At 44.3% G+C, this 14,428-nt stretch overlaps 1 protein-coding gene across 1 annotated transcript in view; it reads right to left on the bottom strand.

The window, feature by feature from the left end:
* The window catches only part of rerea (arginine-glutamic acid dipeptide (RE) repeats a), a gene marked incomplete at its 5' end in the record, with an annotated part of 95,293 nt that overhangs the window by 26,479 nt on the left and 54,386 nt on the right, over nucleotides 1-14,428 (bottom strand). The window contains 5 exons of the mRNA XM_080015886.1: nucleotides 3,874-3,972; nucleotides 4,821-4,920; nucleotides 6,869-6,993; nucleotides 7,531-7,579; nucleotides 14,240-14,344. Coding sequence (XP_079872012.1) covers nucleotides 3,874-3,972; nucleotides 4,821-4,920; nucleotides 6,869-6,993; nucleotides 7,531-7,579; nucleotides 14,240-14,344 — 478 coding nt within the window. The remainder of the gene's footprint in view (nucleotides 1-3,873; nucleotides 3,973-4,820; nucleotides 4,921-6,868; nucleotides 6,994-7,530; nucleotides 7,580-14,239; nucleotides 14,345-14,428) is intronic.

Below are 14,428 nucleotides of genomic sequence, written 5' to 3'. Positions count from 1 at the left end.
GGAGGGCGGGCGAACGAGGGAGGGAGGGCGAGCGAGCGAGAGAAGGCAAAGTGGAAGTGCTACCAAATGGCCAGCCGCTGTGCAAAAAAACCCCCCCAAAAAAACAAAAAAACAACAACAACAAAAAAACAACAGGCTTCTCTCTGTCAGAGAGTGTTCCAGAGAGCTGGCTCTTTTCCCTGAGTTTCCCCTCGCTCTCCCTCTGCGCCGAACAGTGCGCTATTGTGAAGCCAGAGAGAAGAAATTTAAAGGGAGCAGAAGAGCAGTATACAGCTCAAAAGGTCATTGTTATGAGTGCGCACTTCCTGCTTTAGACCCCATTGTTCAAAGTTGTAAAACTGGTTAAGATTGCACAGGGATTTGCACAAAGATGGTATCATTATGATAAGCAGAAAGGCATGCACGGGGAACAATTCCTTTAAAATGTCACTTTGTGAAAACACTGACGCAAGTGAAATGGCTGTCCCAACAGCACACAAAGCCTTTTTTCAGTCGTTATGGAGTCGTCATACTTGACTCGTTTGTAAAAGCTGACCTTTTCCACGTCTGGTGTGTATATACTCCAAGGAACCGTGGACAATCAGTCCGCTATCCAAAACCAACGGACGAAAACACTGCTGTCTTTTATGAAACATCAGCTCATAACGAGATCGGCCATGGTGCAGGGAGAGGAAATCACAACGCTCGGAGACGGAGGGAGGAAGACCACAATGACAGATTAGAGATCCCTTCCATACCTCCCCGCAGTGACGCCTGTCACATCAGATCTTATGCTTGCAAACATGGTCATAAAACTAAATGGCGTAAAACTCAGAATTCAACAATAGGAGCTAGTGCACATGTTACTTATAGTTAAGGTTATTATTAGCCATTTTATTTTCACGTTGACTCAACAACATCCCGCCATCTCTCCGGCGAGAAACCTCCTAAATTTCCTTAGGCTTCCACTGACACAAAACGTGACAGGAAATTCCAGCCAACACCCATCCTGCCTGCTATTTAGTTACTAAACAACTCTGAAAAGCATTGCTGGCAGAGAACCATAATGGTAATAAAATACAGTGTCAACACGGAGCCCCGGCTAAAGCCAAGAGCACTAGACGTCTTCATAGACAAGGACGAGCAGGGTAAATCGTCCCGGAGAACTTTAAAGTTGTCTCCAAATTCCAACAGGAGACACTGTGTGCCGAGGGAGGCGGGGGGCGTGGCTGGGGCGCAGCGTGATTTATCCGTCCTCTGTGATTTGGGGTGGGCGCTATGTCTCAAGTATGCAGGTTTGTTTTTCACCACTTGGGGGCCACGGCTCTGCTCTTTTCTCTCCTCCTCCTCCTCTCTCATCCCCCGCGCCAGTCATCCATCAACTAGAGACACAGCCGGAGATAAGCCCGGGCACAGTGCGGCTGGTTGAGGAATAGACCCCCCCCACCTCCACTCTATACCGGCGATAGATCAACCCCCACCCGCCCTGTGTTGCTGTGACTGCTGATTGCTTACATGGCGCCTCCTATTGGCCAATACATGACCTGCACCACTTATTCACAGCCTCCTTTATTTGTAGCGCATGTGTTTTCCCAAATGTATATATTATTTAAGAAGGGAAAACTATTCAATGTGATATACTAAAATATCTACAAAAACATATGACATTAAATTAGAACTACTCTGTTCTAATTTATGGAGTTTATTTTATCAGCACCCGTTAACTGAATAATGGCTCTATGAGACTCATTGATTCCCAAAGAAAAACCTTCAGCTGAATGTGTGAAATCAAACTCCCCTAATTGGTGGGGTGGTGCACGCACACGCGCGCAGCGCGCACGCACACGCACACGCACACGCACACACACACACACACACACTTTAAAGTTGTCCTAAATTATCTCGGGCTGAAATATTTCATCAGTGAACACTGAGCCGTCACAAATCTAGCTGTTGTGAAATCTCTACGCTGCGAGGGTGATCGTACACACTTATTCACAGCGTTACTGGACTTATGGCAGCTCCATGTAGAGATGCAGGGGGGGGTGCGGTGGCCCCGCAGACGGGCTGACTATCATTTCAGCGGCTCTCCAAAAGAATAAAGGGTTGGGGGTGGGGGGATTGGGATGGAATAATGAGGCTGGTACTGGAGGGGATGAGAGGAGGAGGAGGAAGAGAAGAAGCCGAGCAAAGAACGATAAATAAATGAGGAGCAGCCCGACCCGCGTCAAGGTCGGAGGCCACATTTACACCTGTCCCTCAAGGCACCGGAGCTGCAAAGGCACAACTGGCGATCAGCTCGCTGAGTGTCGTGTCTCTGGGGGGCGAGGGCGGTGCGGGGCTGCATCCTGCTGACTGCCGCGGCACTGAAACCCACCTACAGCAAGTACGTGGCCAGAACAACGTGCCGGCCTCTTTGATGGATCCTACACTTCAACCTAATGGTGCGTTATGGCTCCAATGGAAAAGATTCTTGGAAGTGCAGAAATCCAAGCAATCCCAATAAGTGCACAAATATTCAGAACGCTAACAATAAAGCATATCCGGATAGAGTAATTGCAAAATTACACACTGATCCAGAAATGGAACCTTGGCATAGGTGGTCAGACAGAGGGAGGTAAACGAGTCTTTTCTACTGATTTTCATGTTGTGTTCACAAAAGCTCAGGGTCTTCAGGGCCTGTTATTCCTCTTAATCGTCTCTTCCACGGCTAAATCATATTATTCAATGGAAATACTCAACTAGTCATTTACCTTTTCTAACAAGTACTCTGCGGTAGGTCTGCTGCGCTGAATTGTGGGAATCAGGTCTCGCTGTAACATCAACCTCAGACCCACTGCATGATCATTCTGTGTACCGCAGTTTATCCTGCCGCCAGCAAGCATGCATAAATAAAAAGATCTCCTAACTAGTCCACAAAAGGATGGCAGACTTAATTTGTTGCGATTTTCTCTGGTCCTGCCGTGGGCGCAGTCTTTATTCCGATGCACCCATCGTGTTCAATTACTGGATAACTACGACCATTCATTTCCATTTCATCCGAGCTGCCGGATCCAAAGCTCCTCTGTTCAACAATAGGCAGGCAAGTGTCATAATTACTGTGCTACATCAAAGGAGAAAATGGCAGATGACACCAGTCAAGGAGAAATAAGAAGCCATGGCTGCTAAAAGTGGTATGGCACAGCCTTGAGTTTCCCTCAGCTCAAAAGCTGAACAAATCGCTAATGTACGATGTAATCCACATCTTTGAGTGGTCTTATCTTTACAAAGGACTAGGTGCACCAGCAGAGTATAGTGTGTCATGTAGCAGCAAGGACGCAGCCCCAGCCCTCCATCATTCTGACACGGTGATATCCAGCGCGCTCACCCCTCCCCTACTGATCCCTCCGTGCTGTTTGAGCAGGGGAGAAGTGCAGCCATTTTCTGATTCCAGCCCTTCCACGGCTACAGTGAAATTTAAATCTAAATTCAAATGGCGGCTGATGTTACCGAGCCCTCAATCTTTTTTTCTCCCCCTCTGTCGTTTCACGGTAAAGATTTATTCTGCAGGCAATAAACAGGATGCAGCTGCTCTTGAGCCTTGGAGGGGCTCGACGCAGGCGAGGGTTGTGTGTTTTTCTTTTTTACCCTGTGAGCCCAGTCCAACAGCGCCGATTTAACCCTCTTATAACAGCACCGTCTAAAAACACAAACCTTCCTCTCACACAAACAATGACAGCAGCATTGTAAATAAAGACATTAAAAAATAATTACTGGTTATGGAATGATTAAAAAAGCTGTTGTAAAAAAACAAAAAAAAAAACAACAACACTTATTACCCAACAAAGACCTATAAGAATTATCGTAAAAAAAATGTAATTGACTGGGAAAATGCTGAAGACACTTGTCACTCACCACTTCGTCGTCTGACCAGCACTTCTCAATGAGTTTGGGAACAGGCTTCTTCACCAGCCGCTGCAGGGCCTTGCCTGCGTCATAGCTGCTTTCGTGAAGCTGGGGAAAATCACAACAGTACATCACACCGTGTTTTTCATGTATCAAATGGTGCAAATATCATGTAATATCAATAGCAACATCAAAGCCATAACACAATCATAACTTAAGCAGCACGAAACTATACATTCTACTTCACTGAGTATCACTGCGGATGTAAATAAAGTTTCCATTCAATTGTAGGATTAGGGAAAAAAGAGAAGGAAAAAAAAAAAGACACCTTAGGGGGAAAGTGAGCCTTTTCAGTGGAAATCTCTGCCTAGAGCAGGGTGCCAGAGGAAACACTGTGTAAAGATCTTAGGAGCAGTGCGGAAATAAACAAGTCTGTGACAAAGGCAATCGGCATGCGGCTATAAGCCCCATGTCACATTCAATTGAGTGAAACACGCGGTGGAGAGGCTCTGCTGCCGAGAAATAAACAAGGATTGTTCATTGGAATTGCAAATGGGAGGAAGGTTGGGAGACAATGACCTGCCAGTTATGTTAATTCTCTAGTTTATAGACTGTGAATATAAATGCGCTGTTTATGATGATTCTAGTCTTTTCTTGCGTTTGATTCCTCTGCATACATTTTTAATGTATGTATGTGTGTGTGTGTGTGTGTGTGTGTGTGAGAGGGGGGACAAATCTATCGTTACGCCTAATGCGCTGTAGCCTTCGGAGGTCAGGCAACACAGTTGGTGCTCAGGTGGTGCAGGAGGCTTTTATCGCCCAGAGCATGGACCTGCCTCCCGCATCATCTTTTATCAGACTTGCGGCAATTCACACGTAACATCACAACCAGAGCTGCGGCAGATCATAAGAGTCTGATCGATTTCTTGCACTGCATGGGTTGTGGGGTTACTTACGGTGTTAAGTGCATTTAGTGTTGTGTCGTCTCGAGAGGCCGCCAGGCACCCGTCTTCTGTGGAGCCGCCGTCGCACATCCCTGCGAAGGCGGCCATACTCCTGTGGGAACAGAGTGGTGGAGCGGTTAGAATGAGAAAACTGGAAAGCCGACTTCAGCTTCCACAGAAAGCTGCCACTTTCATCTACCACACTGCATCCCAACAGCAACCAGCGTGGCGGTAGAGACCGAGAAAGATAACACACGATTTCAATGAGCCAGAGGAACTACTTGAGGATTGTTATTAAATCGTTGTGCAGTATCGCTGGGGGGCAGCGAACGCCGATTTTACGATGCCTGATTTACAGGTAAGGGGGCAAAGGCGGTCTCCCCGTTAAAGAAGTGCCGGATTTATTATTAACAAGTTAAGTATTTACACAAAAACATCCTTGTTTGAAAGCAACGGGTAGACGTGCGTGACGCTGCACTGGACAGTGAGGGCACACAGGTTTTTTTTTTTTTTTTTAAACGGGAGAGTCCCTTATCTCAGTTGTGTTGATCTATCTCTAAAGATCTCTCCCGTTGGTAGATCTAAATTAAAAACACGGGAAAACCGGCTTGGGAGTCGCACGCACGGCACGCCCGCACACCGCTGTCTGGAGGACAAAAAAAAAAAACTAAAACAAAAAAACTCCCCTACAATTCTCTGTTGCCACTTTTCGAGGCAGACGTTGATGAGTAAATAGACAGGAGGGTCTCACGAAACCCCCGCGGCGCTATGAAAATGATGAAAGATCCCATGAAACCGAGTGAGAGATTCGTCCACCCCGACCGGCGCGAGTGGGGGCTCGGGCCCACTACCGCCTGCGTCCGGTCTGTCCTGCGTATGTTTACTCATTTATGCATTTATACTTATATCTATTGCGTCGTTTATTTATTTCAGGATCATTTTCATAGGCATATTTCTTTTTATTTGCGTGCTACATCCACAAACTCTTTGTGCACGCAAGTGAATGAGCTGCGCGCACTGCTGCTCCCTCCGTCGCACGGTGGTGCAGACCTGGACCGCACCGGGTAACTCCTGCTGGACTGTCCCTTGCCCCGATCTATTCCGGCATTATCGTGGCATGTATGAAAAGGCGCAAGACAGAAATGTTCTGGAATGTAGCCGCATGTGTGATTAGTGAAACTCACTAGCGATGCCGGAAAGGTTATCCCAGTAATTTACTGGGAACTATGTGAGGAAGGGGCTCAAAATAGCTCTGATCAGAGAGGGCGCCCTCTCTGATCAGAGAGTGGGCGCCCTTTCTGATCAGTCCCTCTCCCTCTTGGCTCCTGCGATCAGTTTCAGAACACGACTGCACTTACATGGTATACCGTTTCAATGCACAGATTATTCCTGGCGGATTGAAAAAAAAAAAACAAAAAAAAAAACGTCTGTCATTAATTTCAATTGGTGATCGAATTCAATCGCCGATTGAATTGTCATTCTGCCCAAGCCTACTTTACAGAAAGAAGCTAATTGTGCCATCTGGAAACTAATCAACTTATTGTTTTCTTAAAACTATCTCTCATAGAAAGAAGAAAGTGGCAAAAAACTGTTAAAATCTTAGGCAATCAATTATCTTGATACTTCAATGATGTTTAAATGATTACTGTGGAAAATACATACGAATACAATTAAAATATAACTTGATAATTATAAATAAATATAAATTGTTCAAAAGAAAATAAGGTTTGGAAATCCATTGCATTTGAAGGTATACTATATTAACAAAGCTCTCAAGTCTTCATCCTACCGTATTCATATTTTACTTTTGTCTGCTTGTATCAAATAAAGCATGTATCATGCTGCATATTGCAGCAGTTTATAAACTAGGCATGAAATGGAATCAGAGCATATACATTTTATTAGAATAAAGTTTTTACTTGACAAAACAAATATCGTTACGTACGGTGAATTCAAAACATGATATGAAATGACCTCCTACTTGAACCCCACTAGTGTTGACTTCCTCTTTCTACACCAGGTGTTGAGTATGTAGGTGTGTAGGGTGTCTGCTGGTTTACCTTGCAGCTCTGAGGTACATGAGGAGGTCACAGTCATTGACCCCGGGCATCCAGACCAGCTCCTCATTCTCGGTCACAGCTTGGCCACCAGGAGAGGGGAAAGGCTGCAGCTCGGGGAGCTTGGCCTAATTAGGCACAGGAAGAAGGAGAGGGACAGATGGTGTCACACTACAAATAGCACACAAGCCCCAAGAAAATATCAGCTTTCAAACACTTGTCATCTGCTTTTGCTGAGTGGCGGCAGAGAGGAACGGCACAAGGTCACTCTGAAGTAGGCAATACATGACAAAGAGAGACTCAATACAGATTTTATTCACAACAATACAGTGTGGAAATGACCCAGAAGAGAAAGTTCTACTCTACTGCCCCGGCTATCAAGTGTCTGGACACAGGCAAACAGTGGATATTTGGACCAATTGCAGACACAAGAGAGGTCTGGAGACCGTGCATGAAGTGAACTTTTAGACAGAAAAATAATCTGTCTTGTCCAAAAATTGTGTTATTGTTTGAAATGTTCTTTTTGGTTGCTCAGTAAACTGAATGGATGACTCTCTAATCAGTCACCCTGATGCCCATGCCTTAACTTCAATAGATGGTATGGTAACAAGGTCATAAATCGCCAGCTTGTCTTAGTATATTTGGCATACAATATATTGACTTACTTGGTGACTGGGGCCGACTCTTATTTCACCTTGTGTGCTGTTGAGTCGTCTGAAAGACAAGAAAGATAACAGATATGAAAAAACAAATCTATAACTTTATTTGTTTACTTGTTTACAACATTTGATGACTGTAAAAAAACAAACAAAAAAAACTTGGAGGCAAGTGTCTCTTGTTACCCAGCCAAATGACAGGCAATATCTCACAAGTTTGTGACAGAACTGCCTAAATAAACACCACAAGAGCAAAATAAGGATAAGGGATTTAAACGATTAACTATTGTTTCTATATTTGGAGTATCCTGGAATTTGAAATACAATGAGTTGTTTTTTGTTGTCTGAAACACAAATTTTAAAGAGAATATTCAAAGCCATTCAGAGTACATGTGTAGATGCACCAGTTGAACAGAATCCCCCAAAACAGCAGAGAGGCGGCCGGGGGTGGGGGTGGGTTGTGTGTGGAGGAGGGAGTGAGCCTCTGAAAAACGGCTGCTGGTGCAAATGTTGGTAGCCATAGCAACTGCAATTTAATAATAGTGTTCTGAATCTCCAGCTGCAGTGGATTAAAGAAAATGACAAGATGTTCCTTTTGAAAAGCCTTCCCCCTCTGTTGCCTAGGTAACAGCACCGACTTTCATACGGGCGCGCTTGGGGCGGCCCAGAATCTGTCAGCATGATTTGCACCCAGAGAAGCTCTCACTCCATCATGGCGGCCGGCCGAGGAGACCTGGCTGAAACATGAGAGGCCCGGTCCCGCTGGTAACTTCACAGTCCTCAAACCACAAGCGCTTTGACGGCTGCATATTTGACCCCCCCCCCCTGCCCCCGCCCACCGAAACGACTTCCCTTCCCTCGACTAGAACATACAGGAGAGTTGTCAGAGGAATATTCCATACTTGCATAAAATATGGTTAACAGATGCGTGGCAGAGGCGGGGATATCGGGCCAACGTCAGGGTAAAGTCTTAAATTAAACAGCAACAGGTACGGCCAAGCCTCAGTCTGCTGGGACATAAACACATTAAGTGGAGTCGTTTTGCTGAGGCGCTTCATCCAGGGTAATCCACAGTGAATCAGCAGACACGGAATGAACGCCCGACCTGACACCTTCTGGTCATCTAGCGAAGGCTCTCGGCTGGGCTGTGTACTATTGCCAGAGAGCATTGTTTATTCTAGTCTTTATATTTTATAGGATGTAACAGTGGTCGGTCGTTTTTGTGGACTGGTTGCATCACGGTGGTGTTGGTACTAGATAACTAAAAGTTTGGTAACCAATGGAGAAGATAGACTGGTGCTCCGCATTCAATACAAGTAACAAATGCATTCCCTGAATTTCCTCCTGTGGATTAATAACACGGTATCTTATCTGATCTTACAAGGGTTCTGATGAACACAGCAGCTGGAGTGACCAGAGGAAATTGTGGAACAACCAAATGTAATTTCCAATATCACAGGCATCATACATATGAAAGAATCAGTTTCTTGATGTTGTATTTTTTAACTATTGGTAGCATTTAATGTGTCATTGATCCATGTGAAAATTATAAAGCTTTTATTTTAAGTCAAAAAGGTATGAACATATGGTGGTAAAATTAGGCAGCAGAGATGATAGCATTTATTTATACATAAGAATAATCAAACCAGTAGAGACCAATAACCCTGAATTGTAAAAAAAGAAAAAATATCTTTATTTTACTGGATTCTGTGGGAAGTCAACTAAAACTGAAATGTAAAATGAATTGAGTGGGCGAACATCTCGCTTTTGTTTGTGCTGGAGAAGGTTCTACAAACGTGTCTGACAGTGTGCAGCCGGCCAAGTCCCTGGTGTGTTTGGCAGGAGGCTGCGAGGATGAGAAATGAGGATGTGTGCACCAGAATAGGAGAACACCTTCAGAAGACAGCCATGTTTAACAGAGGCAAATCCTCAGAGCAGACTGTCAACATTCAGATGGAAACGCCACAACAATCCAGAATATAGATGTGTGGCAGGAGAGGACTCCAGAGTTTATGGACAAAAGAAAATACAAGGATATAGCCATATAGTCCTGCATATAAAAATTACACCTTTAGACATCACACTGCCTGTTAGAATTGTTTTTGTCTCCATCACAAAAAAAATACAAATAAAATAGAAAATATACTATGACCTGGTAACATAAGTTAGGGACAAACATTTTGTATAAGCTTATCATGTCCGTCTAGACAAGACTCAGAAAAAGCTTTGTCCACGTTGTCACACTTGTTTTCATCTAAATAACAATTGAGAAGATACTGAGGATTTAGGTCACTAAAAAAAATGTAATTGAAAATAAATAAAAAAAACAACAACAATAATAATAAGGGAAAGGAAAGTAAAGTGCAACTCGATAGTCACCTGCGATGACGTAAAAGCACCGTGGGCTCAACGATGACACCCAAACAACAACGTGAGTCTGTTGTGAAACTTTTCTCAGCGCAATCAACTCTGGCCCCGCCCCTTCTATCAATTCCAACCAATCAAAGCGCGAGTCTGTGGCACACTGACATAATTGTGGCGCACGAAACCGTCTCAACTCCATGACGAAAAATAAAACACCGTCACTCGTTGCTTCTGTATATATTTACATGTATATTATATATGTAGAAAAAAAATCATTTGGGAATATATCGGCGACTGCGTTTGCCTTGTGTGAGGGTCTCCGGCGCCTCCTGCTCTTCCTACGCCATGTCATCTCGGTTGTAAACACGGGAACAGAGGCGGCTGCAAAATGGAGACGGGACGCTCCGCGACCACAGGCGATCCGTGATAAACGACACACGGCTCAAACTCACGACAACCGCCTCCGACGCATTTCGGGACCCGGGACCCGGCGCCCGGACCGGCCGTCGGGCGGCGTGCCGCCGCGCGTGACGGTGCGCACGCGAGCGGCGACCAGTCCCCGGACGACAGCCACGCGCGTGTCACCGCTTCCCCCCCGCGCACGACGCACAAGTCCCCGCACGCTCCGCCGCCCGACACTCCCGCCGCAGACACCAGCGCGTCCGACGGAGCCCGGGATCCGCGGAGGGGACGCGCAGGAGCCGCGCAATCGCTCGCCCCGCGCCGCGGCAGAGCACGGACCGGACCTACCTCCGCGCATCGAACAGATCGTCCATTTCTGCCATGGAGCCGAGCGGCCGCACGTTGACACTGGCGGCTGGACGGAGACACGTTTGCAGGCAAAAAGCTCCGTCTCCCCCCTCCACCTATTTCTAGGTGCTCAAAATGGAGAAGCACGCATTCGCTCCGGAGAGGCTTTCACTGAGCCTGTGCTGTGACCTCAGCCTCCCCGCTAGACACTACTGAGCATGTGCTACGACCTCACACACACACACACACACACACACACACACACACACACACACACACACACACACACACACACACACACACACACACACACACACACACACACACACACACACACACACACACGAGATTCGGAATTCATCTCTCCTCGTATGTCTGCGCCATAATAAACAAGAGTGAAATTGCAGGGCTGCAGACACGCTGCTCTGCATAGCAAACAAGTAGCCGGAGGAGGGGACGTGAACTGGGGCCCCGGAGCAGGGGCTCCACACCAGCGACACTTTGGTCTGCTAACAAGGACAGCTGTCACTGAAACACTGTACACATCTAAGGTCTAACGACAATGGCAAGTGATAATTGCCACAAGTTTGTTTTTTCCCACACCCAAGTAGAGGGGAATGCACACCCACGTTTACAAACCCATCAACGCACAATTACGTTCAAATAATCTCAGCTCTTTTAAAAAAAAAAAAAGTTTCTGTATAACACAATTCCAATACCCGCAGATACATCTAATTACAATAACTCTAACATAAAATATAATTTTATGTGTAAAAAAAAAAAAAAAAACCAAGGCCTGAATTTCAAACGGCATGTTTAAATCGTTCAGTGGTTAATTATTCCATGTTAACAAATCCGACAAAATTTGACAGCAACTGCAAGTGATAATTGCATGAGTTGTTCTTTTTTTTTTTTTTTCCAAGTAGAAGAAAATGCGCAACCCATGTGTACAAACTCATCAATGCATAATTAGATAAAAACAAATCTCAACTCTTGCTAAAAAAAATTAAATAAATTGAATGTAGGCTATTGCACGATCCCAACATTTCACACAATTTAGCAAAAAAACAAAAAAAAAAACCCCACAACACTTAATGTAACATTTTGTATTCTGTGCCCCAGCATAACAAATCACGACTTTAAGGTCTCATGGAACATGTGGTTAAAATCCTTTAGTGGTTCAATCAACCATCATTTAAACAAGCAGTCAAACGTGGTAAAGTCCCAACGGAGTTTGTGTCCAAATTAGAGGCTTGATTACAATTAGTGGCTTAATATTACCTTGTTTGGCCTAAAATGACTAAAATGCTAGTTGTTTTTTCCTCCTCACACTATCCAATTATTTTGGCTATAATATTAACAGCAGACCGGCAGATGAAAAAAAAACAACAGACAAGCTCAAACCCTGCTCACTGGCACAATCAAAATGTATCTGTAACTCAATTCATCTAATGGCAACAACATTGTCATTACACCGACTGGAAATCACATGAATATGATTGTACATTGCTTCAAAAAATGCATGTGAAACTAGGCAACAGAAAAACGCGGTCACTTTTTGAATTTCGTCATTTATGACTTGAAATCTCCCGAGTCCTTAAAATGTGTCAAATTTGCAACAATGAAAGAAAAAAGCAAAGCAACAAAAGCACCAATAACGTAACAAACAATTGACTTCAAATAACACCACTCATTTACAGCATCCAAATAAACACATCTGTCTTGTTTTCTCAGCACCCGACAGTCTTCCTGATCACACACTAAGCAGTCAAAGATGCAAATGGGGATGGAAAAGTTCAATAGGTATCTATTTTGAAGCGGTAAAGTAGAAGCCCGTACAAAACCTGATGTTTTGAACTTACAGGAAAGCTTTGTACGCCGGAGGTCCCTCAGGTTACGAGAGGGGAAGTTCTCTGTTTAGATACAAATTCCCGTCAAACCACCTTCACTTTGTTAACCATCTGTGGGCTCCTTACATTTTTTATTTATTTATTATTATTATTTTTTTTAAAAGGCAGCATCAATAACAACCTGTGTTTTGGGAAGCTGCTTGTTATATTCCCCTTTTGACTTTCTGCAGACCTTTTCGTTCGCTTAACCTGTAGGAGCTGCGGCAGCAGAAAACAGTGTCTGTTGCAGTGGCGTAGATTTGTTTGAAGAATGGGGGTCGACAGTAAGCTGGGGGTCCTCCCTCAGGAAGTTTTGAGCCTCAGACACTTCATTTCCTGCATGCTGGTAAAATTTTATGCACAAATAGGTGCCGTTTCTGCATCAATTTATGATGGAAATTTCTATTTATGTAAAGGAAAACACAAAACTCAGGCACCAGGTGACAATTCGAAATATAATGAATGAATATAATGCAGTACGGCTCTCAGGCGTTCTGTATTGCTTTCATATATGTGTTCTCCTATCGATCAACTTTTCTTATTTAATGTTATCCCCGCTGAGTCAACACTCATATAGGCACGATTCACGGTTCTGTCCTTTCTGTCCTCTTCTGTTTGGGGATGTAACTTCACTAAACCTGCATGTTTGCACCTATTCACGTCAACATTCAAAACATACATTACACATATGTGTTTTGAGATGATTTTTAGGAATCATGTTCATCTCAACTATGTTGCTGAAGCTGACTCAAAACAAGAATACAACACATTTTGGCCATAACCGATTAAAACATTGATCAAATCATCCATTAGAGAATTATCAACCTGCCTGTGAGCGCACAGCGCCAGGAGAGAGGAGAGGATGCTGAGCCGCTGCTGACTGAGATCACAACACTGTGTGTGTGTGTGTGTGTGTGTGTGTGTGTGTGTGTGTGTGTGCGTGTGCGTGTGCGTGTGGTGGGGATAATTACATTTGACACAAAGGATTCAGGGGTTGTATGAGCTCATAATTCATATTCATATTTTGGGAGTAAAAAAAGACCCAGCGCAACAGAAAAACGACCCGCCCCTGTCGGAGGCATTGTTGCGTTGCCTATGAGTAACGTAGCGTTTTTTCAAAATAAAAGAACTCTGCTTCTTTCATGTTTATTGGGAGGGGGGCAAATGCACGTGTTATATATATTGAGGGAGACATATCTCCTGCGCGCCCCCCCCTGGCAACGCCTATGGTCTGTTGCCATAGTAACACACTTGCTGATATTTCTAAGGCCTAAATGAATTACAACAATACTGTGTGGTGGTATTATTTCCCGCCAGCGTACAGACACATAACATCTGAAAGTGGAGGGGTCGCACTGTGTCATGTTATGTTAACGGATTATTTGGATTTGGTAGGGACAGTTTCAATATTGAAAGCAAATAACAGATAATATTCTCCTTTAAAAGTCCTCATACATTGCTTTAACACTATAACACTAAGCCCTAATAATGACAAAAGCATTGGCCTTTTGTGCAGCATCCCATTAAAATTATGGCACTTTGGGACAAGAGCTAAAAAATAAATAAAATACTTAAAACACAATCTTGACAAAAGAAGTATAGTGCAGATCGTTCAATAGCATTTACTGGGCTCATAACCTCTGGATTTTAGAACACATAAAACAACGTTACATTCCAGCATGTTACGCCCGGGGAGGATTTCGGGAGAATCTCACCTGGTCTCTGGGTTGTATCCCAGGATGTAGAAAAAGGAGTCCATGCGGGCTTTGAACTCCCGGGCAGCAAAGATGTCGGAGAAATGGGCGATGTTGCATTTTCCCCTGCGGGGGCAAAAACACAAGTTATCAGATTGCCATGACACAATATCAATATTAAAAAATAATTTTCTTTGAAAGCATAATTTA

The sequence above is a fragment of the Zeus faber genome (assembly GCF_960531495.2).
Source record: "Zeus faber genome assembly, chromosome: 15".
Lineage (NCBI taxonomy): Eukaryota > Metazoa > Chordata > Actinopteri > Zeiformes > Zeidae > Zeus > Zeus faber.
This window is presented reverse-complemented; position numbering and strand designations above follow the sequence as displayed.